Below are 10000 nucleotides of genomic sequence, written 5' to 3' on the forward strand. Positions count from 1 at the left end.
TCCAGTGAAACGCCGATGCTACGACAGCCGCCGAGAGGCTTCTGCTCCGTTACCGTGGTTACAGGTTACAGCGTTGCCAAGGAGACGGAGTAATATTTTTCATGATGAGCGCGGCGGCGGTCAGCTGATCTAAATGTGAAGCTGACCAATCAGACGGCTCGGTTTAAATCATCTGAACGTGTGAAGTCACTGATGACCTCTGGTACTTCTGGACCTCTGGTACCTCTGGGACCTCTGGGACCTCTGGTACCTCTGGGACCTCTGGACCTCTGGGACCTCTGGACCTCTGGTACCTCTGGGACCTCTGGGACCTCTGGTACCTCTGGGACCTCTGGGACCTCTGGTACCTCTGGTACCTCTGGACCTCTGGGACCTCTGGACCTCTGGTACCTCTGGGACCTCTGGGACCTCTGGTACCTCTGGTACCTCTGGACCTCTGGGACCTCTGGACCTCTGGACCTCTGGGACCTCTGGGACCTCTGGGACCTCTGGTACCTCTGGACCGTCTGGTACCTCTGGACCTCTGGACCCTCTGGTACCTCTGGGACCTCTGGGACCTCTGGGACCTCTGGTACCTCTGGACCTCTGGTACCTCTGGACCTCTGGGACCTCTGGACCTCTGGACCCTCTGGTACCTCTGGACCTCTGGGACCTCTGGTACCTCTGGACCTCTGGTACTTCTGGACCTCTGGTACCTCTGGGACCTCTGGACCTCTGGTACCTCTGGGCCTCTGGGACCTGTGGTACCTCTGGTACCTCTGGACCTCTGCTCAAGGACCTCAATCCCACTCAAGACTCAATGACCTGCTCAAGGGCCCTTGGATCTTCCTCAGTGACCTCCTCAGCCTCCACACGGACGCCTGGAACCTCCTTAATAACTTCTACAACCTCCAGTCAGAACTCCTGAAATCCTTCAACCTTGTTAAGGACCAGTCAAACGTCCTCCAGGTCTCCTGATAATGTCAGTCAGGGCGGTGTGGGTGTGAACCCTCCACAGGTAAAGTGTGTGCTGTGTGCTGTGTGTCCTGTGTGCAGGTGAAGGACGAGCGTAAAGCTCAGGAGGTGTTCGACCTGGCTGACTACGAGCGTTCAGAGGAGCTCAGGAAGGCAAAGAGTCGCAGCAAGAAGAACCACAGCCGCTTCACTGTGCTGCGCTGCCGGCAGCCAGGGAACACCGTGAGTGGCCTCAGACACCTGGGGGGGTAACACCTGGGGGGGGGTAACACCTGGGGGGGGGGTAACACCTGGGGGGGTAACACCTGGGGGGGGGTAACACCTGGGGGGGGTAACACCTGGGGGGGTAACACCTGGGGGGGGGTAACACCTGGGGGGGGTAACACCTGGGCTGATGGGAATGTTAGTAGTTTTAGTTGGTCGTGAACGTGGGGACCTGATGGTGACGCTGGAGGATCAGTGAGGTTCATCCTGAAGGGAACATGAATGTCATGTCGATGTTTCAGTGATTCTTCTCCTCCTCCTGCTCCTCCTGCTCCTCCTGCTCCTCCTCCTCAGAGATTACTCTGACTCACGCTGTCATTGGTGGGTTTCCTCCTCCTTCAGGATTGGTGGATTAGGCTCTGTGTGCCCGCCCCCCCGGCCTCGGCTGCTGTGATTGGCTGAGCCCAGTTGTTTTCTTCTTCTCTGAAAAGGTTTAATCCGCAGAATCCCATTAGTGTGTCAGAGTGACAGCAGAGTAATCCTGCCGAGTGCAACACGCTCACACGCCACCTCCCCCTCTCTCCCTCCACCCCCCCTCTCCCCCCTCCCTCTCCCTCCATCTCTCCCCTGATGTTCTTCACTTGATCAAATTAAAACATTTCTTTGTTTTAACCTTGAAATAATGACCCGTATTGGATACTGACACTAATAAATATTAATATATTGTTGGTTTAGTAACTTCAGCTGCAGCTCATGACGTTAATAAAAGGTTTTATTGTGACATCAAACGTTGTTCAGACTCCCAGCAGCTCAGAGAAAATATAAAAGCTTCAAACAGGAAACCAGATCAAACAGAGAAGATCTTTAGTTTACAAACACCAGAAGGTCAGCTTCAGCTTTAAGTGAGTGTTTCCCTCCAGCTGCTAACACTCGGTTTCTGTGTCCAACACCAAGCGCACTAGAGTTTTGTCTCTCTGCAGGTTCCCAACCTGGTGTTTCTGGCGGTGAGTCCGGAGGAGAAGGAGTCATGGGTCCACGCCCTCAACGTGGCCATCATCAAGGCCAAGAACCGTGTTTTGGATGAGGTACGAGCGGCCGCTGGGTTACAGTCATTCACCGTTTAAAAACCAGCTTTAGCTCCGTCACGGCTGTCCTGACGTGGTAAAGCCCCCCCCCCCCCCCCCCCCCCACACACACACACACACACACACACACACACACACTAGAGTCAGTTTCTACCTCTCCGTCCAGGTGACCATCGAGGAGGACAGCGTGCTGGTTCATCCCACCAGAGACAGAGCGAAGATCCCTCATGGCCGCCGGCTGCCGACCAGAGGACACCTCATGGCCGTGGTACAGAGACCCCCGTCACTATGTTCTTCTTAAAGGGAGCCGTCGCTGTTTTGAACCCTCTGTGTGCATCCAGGTGTCAACATGACCGGCAGGTACTAAAAGTGTTGGAAACAACAGACAAACAGCCGCTGTAGCGCTCAGCCAGGTGTGTTTGCAGAGAGCAGAGAGATGGAGCGGCTGTTTGTGGTTCAACCAAATCTACTGGACCAGTTCCAACACTTTTACTACCTACCAGTCCTACCAGGGGGAGAAATGGTGGAGTGACCCTTTAATCAGCCCCTTTATGATGAAGTATTATTCTAAGAATTATATCATATTAAACCTATTATTATATTAAAACCATGCTGTCGCTCACCGCAGGCGTCCACCTCCTCTCACGGCATGCTGACCCTCGATCTGGTGGCCGAGGAAGACGGTTTCTCCCCGGACTACAACGGCGACTTCCAGGAATCCTGGGAGAACCTGCCGAGGGGGGGTTCCTGTGGACAGGTGGCAGCTGTCGGATCTCAGAAGGTCGGCGTTCGGCAGCGAGCCGACACAGACGTGTCAAAGCTGCGGGTGACCTCCAAAGAGCCGAAGGTGAAGACCGGCAGTCTGCCCAGGGGGAGTGAGCGGTCGTGGGGCAAACAGTCTCACAAGGAGGCCTCCAAGGTCCACAAAACCCAACAGGTACAGGTGAGGAGAACATCTGGACCCGTTTCTGCTACGACACTTCACTAAAAGGTCACGTGGAAGTCCTCGAGTTCTGCATGAAACCAAACCGACTCATTTCTGCTCCGTTACTGACCGTTCAGAGGGCTGAAGGTGTGTCCACCAAACGTGAAGCAAATATTCGGCTCATTTTACTCGAGTTTGAACGTTGGATCATTTGTTTATTGGCACGTGTGAATAAACACAGTGATGGAAGAACCTTAGCTGCTTGTGCTAACTGTTGCTAATGCTTGTGCCAGTGTAAGACCTGAAAACCTTTGTTAGATTGGTAGAAGTCAGTTGTTCTTGTCTGAACCAGGACGCCCCTGATGATCACTGAACCGCAGACACAAACAGCAGCTTCGTTGCCTTTCAGGTCCTCCAGGCTCAGTCTCGGACACCACAGCCGGGGAAGAGGTTCAGCATGCAGGGCCGGAGTCGCTGCGCCTCCATGGATGAAGTCCTCTCCTCCAGGTAGACGGTAGAACAAAGTGTCCCAACAGGTCCAGGGACTGTTACCACCACAGCATTCAGACACATTCACCATACAGTCAGACCTACAGGAAGCTCTCCAGGCTCTGAAAGCAGCAGAAGAAGAAACGCGGCCTGTTTGATCCCGTTAGAGACGCATTTAAAGCAGCAGAAGAAGAAACGCGGCCTGTTTGATCCCGTTAGAAACGCATTTAAAGCAGCAGAAGAAGAAACGCGGCCTGTTTGATCCCGTTAGAAACGCATTTAAAGCAGCAGAAGAAGAAACGCGGCCTGTTTGATCCCGTTAGAAACGCATTTAAAGCAGCAGAAGAAGAAACGCGGCCTGTCTGATCCCGTTAGAGACGCATTTAAAGCAGCAGAAGAAGAAACGCGGCCTGTTTGATCCCGTTAGAAACATTTAAAGCAGCAGAAGAAGAAACGCGGCCTGTTTGATCCCGTTAGAAACGCATTTAAAGCAGCAGAAGAAGAAACGCGGCCTGTCTGATCCCGTTAGAGACGCATTTAAAGCAGCAGAAGAAGAAACGCGGCCTGTTTGATCCCGTTAGAAACGCATTTAAAGCAGCAGAAGAAGAAACGCGGCCTGTTTGATCCCGTTAGAGACGCATTTAAAGCAGCAGAAGAAGAAACGCGGCCTGTTTGATCCCGTTAGAAACGCATTTAAAGCAGCAGAAGAAGAAACGCAGCCTGTTTGATCCTGTTAGAAGCTCCAACATCAGTTTAAGGACCAAACCAGCTGAACCTGAGCAGGAACACTGATCAGCAGGAGGAACTCTGAAACGCCCCTGATGGAGGTGAAGCCTCCTGGAGGATGGAGTTAAAACCAAACGGCTGCTGGAACCTGATGCAGACGAGCCTGATGGGATTTTATAGTCAGACATCAGCTGATTAAATCTTGGAAACATGAGTGATGAAGATTTTATTCTCTGTCAGATCCTCCTTAATCCCGCAGACTGCTCCTTTAAAGTTCACGTCTGATGTTTAACTGTTCATAACTTCCTCCTGCTGTCGTCCTCTTCCTCCTCAGGCCGGCGATGATTCGCTCAGAGCTGCGCTCCGCTCTTCGCCGTTACCCGACTGAAGAGGAGGCGGGGGGCGGGGCCCCGGTGCAGCCGGTGGGGCAGCTGCAGAGTCTGATCGCCCAGAGGATGCAGAGAGCTCAGGAGCTGCTGGAGGAGATGAGACTGCAGGTCTGACGGCGGGAGGGAAGTAACTCAGAAAGAGATGAACAGGATGTGATCTGACTGATCGGTGATGTGCTGTGATTGACAGGAGCTGCAGAAGGCCAAAGCAGAGAGAGAGCGAGGAGGCAGCTCGCCGTACCTGAAGGGCATCGACTCCCCACGCCTGCACCACCTCAGGGGCTCAGACTCCCCCCACTCCAGGTTGGCTTCATCGTTTCCACTGACATTTAAATCTATTCTGACCTCCACGGTCTCCATCGACACTTATTTTCAAAAAAACACTGACGCTGTCAGACGCCGTCATGACAGTCAGACGCCGTTAATGTCAGCTCTGCGGCGCTCCGCCACGTTTGTCCAAAACCAAATGAAGGTCTTTAGAACATTATTGACTGTCGGTGGTGTTTCTGTCAGTCATGAACCTCCTGCAGCAGAACTCACCTGGTGATTCAGGAGGTTTATGATCTGCCAGCAAAAGAGAAACCTGAGAGCGTTTCACGTTTCAGCAGTTTTAAACAGGAGACACTCGAGTGTGGGGGCAGAGGTTTGAAGGTGAAACCGCTGAATCGTGTTCTCACATCTGAAGACCTCAAAATAAACTCTAAATCTGGCTGTTTGCTCCAGAACATGTTGAGCAGAGCTCGTCTGTTGGTTTGATGCTCGTCCGTCTGTCATGAGTTGTTAAAGATGGAAGTGTGTTCTAACAGAGCGTCGTCCTGTCCAGCAGGTCGTCTGGGTCTCCGAGGAGCCGGAGCAGCGACTCTCCTCGCCTGCGGGGCAAAGACTCCCCCCGCCTGAGAGGCCGAGAGTCTCCGCGGTCCAAAGCCAAGAGGACTCGCTCCAGAGGATCCCATTCGCCTGCCGCCAAAGCCTCCGACTCTCCTCGCCTGAAAGACTCCCCTCGTCCGACCGACTGTCCTGAGACGAAGAGCTCCGACGCCGTCCCTTCACCAAAACCCAAGGGGCCGTCCGGCTCCACGTGTCCCAACAAGGAGGACGACTCCTCGCCGAGCACCAGAGGCTCCGACTCCTCTCAAGTTAAAGGACCCGACTCACCCCGAGGCAGCGAGACCGACTCTCCTCTGGGGAGCAGCAAGGAGTCGCCCTGTCCGAGTCTGAAGGACTCCTCGAGCCGGTCTGCGTCCTTCGAGTCCTCGCAACCCAAAACCCCCGACGAGCACCGTCTGTCCCCGCCGCCCGGCCTGCTGTCAGAGGAGGAAGTGGAGGTGGAGAGCCGGCGTGCAGAGGCCGAGCGTCTCCTGGAGGAGGCCGTGTCGTCCTGGAAGGAGGCGCAGGAGGTCCTGCAGGAGGTGAAGGAGCTGCAGAGCCAGACGATGCGGCGGCAGCGCAGGAGGACGTACGAGAAAATGACGTCGACGGCGGCTGCAGCTGCGTTACCAACGGCGACCACAGCAGCAGAAGAAGAAGACACGCCGGCTTCACCAACGTCACCGGAGGAGGAGGAGGAGGAGGAGGAGGAGGAGGAGGAAGAGACGCCTTGACGGATTCTTTTCTCACAAATAACTGAAATTATTGTATTTTCTAAAGGAAGCAGCAGCTTTTTAAGCACAAAAATCAACAGGAGTGAAATAATTTGGGGTTTTTAATTCTCGTCTTTAAATGTTTTTCATCTCTTAATCCGCACGTGAACACTTAAGCAAATGTGGATTATATTTTGAAACCAGCGACACAGTTCTTCCCAGGAGGTTTAGCGACTTTAATCCTCCACAGAGCACTAGACGCCCTCTCACCTCCCTCCACAGCGACAGATGTCACATTTCATCTCCAAGCGTCACGTAACGGACGGACGCCGCCTTCATGTCGTCACGGCGCCGCACGCCTGCGTCTTTTCTGGCTGAACAAAGTGAAAAACTGTCTGATACGAACAGACAAACAGAGTTTTTGGAGTTTGTCATTTAAAAAGATGTTTTTTCTTCCAAGCAAAGATGTCAACGTTTATACGATGAGAAACTTTTTCAATACGACAGAAGAAGAGCACTATGTTTCCTACGGGGGGGCACGAGGGGGGTTCTTCTTTTTAACTTCCAACAGCGACTGATGAGTTGAATTATCTGTTTCCTGGTTTATTTGTGAGGACGTTTCTGTTCAAGCGATCCCATTAGTTGTCTGATTTAGTCGAAGTTTCCCTGCTGATATTTTTAACGTTAGTGAGTTTTTAGAAGCTTCGACAAACATCAGGGAGTTTGATGTTCTTCACCACGAAGACAGAACGATGAAAAAGCAATAATGTCACTACGAAGCACTGAAGATGTCTCCTCACCCTGTCCTGGTTCCTCTCTGTAAAACAGCTTCGCTGTGTGGTAAAATCATTTATTAGCACAAACTGATATCATGAGTTAGAAAAACAACATGAGCCATTTTATGAGACGGTTTTAGAGATCGGGTGACACAGCGGGACCGTCTCACCAAACCACCGTCCTCGTACCCACGACCTCCACAGCGGCCGTTCGCAAGAAGGTCAAAACGACCAGCGTCTACGAAGGTGACCTCTGGTGGCCGTAGTCATGACGACGGGAGCAGAGGAGGATCATTACCTCCTCTGAATCGCCGTCCTGTTGAACACAAACACGAACGCTGTGAACTTAAATGTCGCAGGTCGAGTTAAAGACACAAAGTTGAGATTTGAGTCTCAGACAAATCAAATCGTAGAGAAATAGAACGACTAGCTAGTGCACAGTGAGAGAGACCGAAGTAATCTGATTACTTAAATATGTTAGTTACATTTCTATAAATGTGTTTTATTGATAATATATTGGCACCAAATGAATCAGATTTATGAGAAATCTAACGTTTTACTGGTTTGAAGGAACCTTGATGACAGAATTAGGAATGAAAACAAAACGTTATTAAAACCTGCACTTTCATTTAAAACGGTTTGAACACGGACGACTTGAAGAGTTGGTACACTGATCGTTTTTTTTCTATTTAAAAGTCACTGTTTGTGTTGGTTGTTGCTGTAATCTTAAATATCCACATTTATTTGTGCGTTTCTGTCACTTTGAACTTCTCTTTTCTCCAGTTTTAGTGGTTTTGCACTTTTGTCCTGAATGTTGAGACGAACTCGGCACCGACACTGTGAGGACTTTACTTATTATGGATTCATTGTACTGTGAGTGATGTGGAACAAACGTATTTAGTCTTATTTACTTTTAACTTTATGCACATTTAGGAAAACTTCCCTTCCTGGAATCCACATTTAACATTTTGTTCACTTTGTCAAAATATGAAAGTTATTTTAAATGTTTTATTTTCTTTATCGCTCATTTTATTTCACTAAAGATTTCTATGTTGGTGTTTCTGAAAGATGAATTACTGTATTCAGCGATGCATTGAAGGTAAATGGAGCCTAAAAACACGGTTTATTTTACGTTTTGAGCATCCAGACCTCGTTTTCACCTGCAATAAAAGAATCTGAAGAAACCAGAGGAGTGGAGTGACATAATTTCACCTCCTCTTTAAAGGGTAATTCTGGTCTTTTTAAAACTAGGTCCTCTCTGTCCTCATCCTGGTGTCTGAGTGACTGGTAGGTAGTAAAAGTGTTGGAACTGGTCCAGTAGATCACCTCAGCCAGCAGACACCAAACGGGCTGCAATGGCTGCAACGTGATCCTTTGGGACAACTGCACCTGATCACAGTAGGTCCACTAAAAGAGCTTGTTTGATCCACTGACAGGCTCAGAGTGTTATTCTAAGTGTGTGACAGCATCATGGAAAGGATCCCTACAGAGAGAGACCTGGAAGATCCTTTTGGTTTAACCACAAACAGCACACACACCAGACTACATTCACTAAAACAGGGGTTTTAGAGCTGCTGCTCCGTCAGTCAGTGTGTGTGTTACTGTGTGACTTTATTGTTTTAAACAGTTAATTCATATGTTCAAATGTTTCTGTTACACAATACTGGAGCTCCTTTGAAAAGTTGTGCTTTCATATGAATGTTTTTCCTCCAGAGTTCTGCATTAAAATACGTCTTGTCAGGAGATGCTAAAACATTTTTAGAACTGATCTGGGAACAGGTGGACTCATCTCACCTGACTACCTGGGCTTTTTACGGTCTGACTAAAAATATGTCTCAAAAGCAAAATATCAGACCAAATTGCTGTTATTATAAAGGGGATTTATGTTGTCAGGTGTAGGTCGTGCTAGGTGCTTCACTGCAGCTCATTTTCCATCAACACGAACCGTGTCCACCTTCAGACACACAGAAGCTCAACGTGGCAGAGATGCAGCACATTGGGTCAAAACTGGATTTTAAAAGTAATGTTGTTGAGTGTAATGCGGAGCTTAAATCGTCCAATATTAACATGGAGTCTGGTGACACGGTTAGCTGAAGAGGAAGACTTTATTTAAGCTTTAAAGGATCTTTGTGTGTTTTTGGACGTTTTATCCTCAAACACAGGATGAGTGTATAAAGTGCTGATTCTAGTCACATGATCCACGCATCCAGCTGCGCTATTGGCCAACTGCCCGGAGTGAGATTTATCAGTTAGTGAGAGGACACACACACACACACACACACACACACACACACACACACACACACACACACACACACACACACAGGTCAGTGAGCTGTAATGTAGAGCAGAGCAGATGTAGGGCAGACAAACAGCACCGCTCCATTACACTGCTCCACCTCCACAACAGTGTGTGTGTGTGTGTGTGTGTGTGTGTGTGTGTGTGATTATGCATGCATGTGTGAGCATTTCTTGATGAGTAATCTGCAGACATTATTCACGCTGCGTTTGCGTGTCAACACTGAAAACCACATCCAGTTTAAAGGAGCAGTCTGAAATTTGTAGCTCATTGTCTGTTTGGTTTCATCTCCAGCAAGTAGACAGCACCGGGACCTTTAGCCTAGCTTAGCACAAAGGCTGGAAACAGGGGGAAACTGTTAGCCTAGCCAACGGTCCATCCTCCAGTCAGCCGGTTTAGTTGACAGTACAGTGGTCCCTCGTTTACTGCGGGGTTACGTTCTAAAAATAACCCGCAATAGGCGAAATCCGCGAAGTAGTCAGCTTTATGTTTTACAATTACTAAATATAAGGCTGTAAAACTCCTCACCATACAGTTTAGACACTTTTCTCAGACAGGCATTAACATGTTCTC

At 49.7% G+C, this 10000-nt stretch overlaps 1 protein-coding gene across 1 annotated transcript in view; it reads left to right on the forward strand.

Annotated features, from left to right (window-relative positions):
• Positions 1-6373, forward strand: part of plekho1a (pleckstrin homology domain containing, family O member 1a) — an 8425-nt gene extending 2052 nt beyond the window's left edge. Inside the window, exons 3-10 of the mRNA XM_070846784.1 lie at positions 1036-1176; positions 2139-2243; positions 2410-2511; positions 2872-3186; positions 3578-3675; positions 4718-4880; positions 4963-5075; positions 5596-6373. Coding sequence (XP_070702885.1) covers positions 1036-1176; positions 2139-2243; positions 2410-2511; positions 2872-3186; positions 3578-3675; positions 4718-4880; positions 4963-5075; positions 5596-6373 — 1815 coding nt within the window. The remainder of the gene's footprint in view (positions 1-1035; positions 1177-2138; positions 2244-2409; positions 2512-2871; positions 3187-3577; positions 3676-4717; positions 4881-4962; positions 5076-5595) is intronic.
• Positions 6374-10000: the final 3627 nt, after the last annotated feature.

This window comes from Pempheris klunzingeri, chromosome 16, assembly GCF_042242105.1.
Source record: "Pempheris klunzingeri isolate RE-2024b chromosome 16, fPemKlu1.hap1, whole genome shotgun sequence".
Lineage (NCBI taxonomy): Eukaryota > Metazoa > Chordata > Actinopteri > Acropomatiformes > Pempheridae > Pempheris > Pempheris klunzingeri.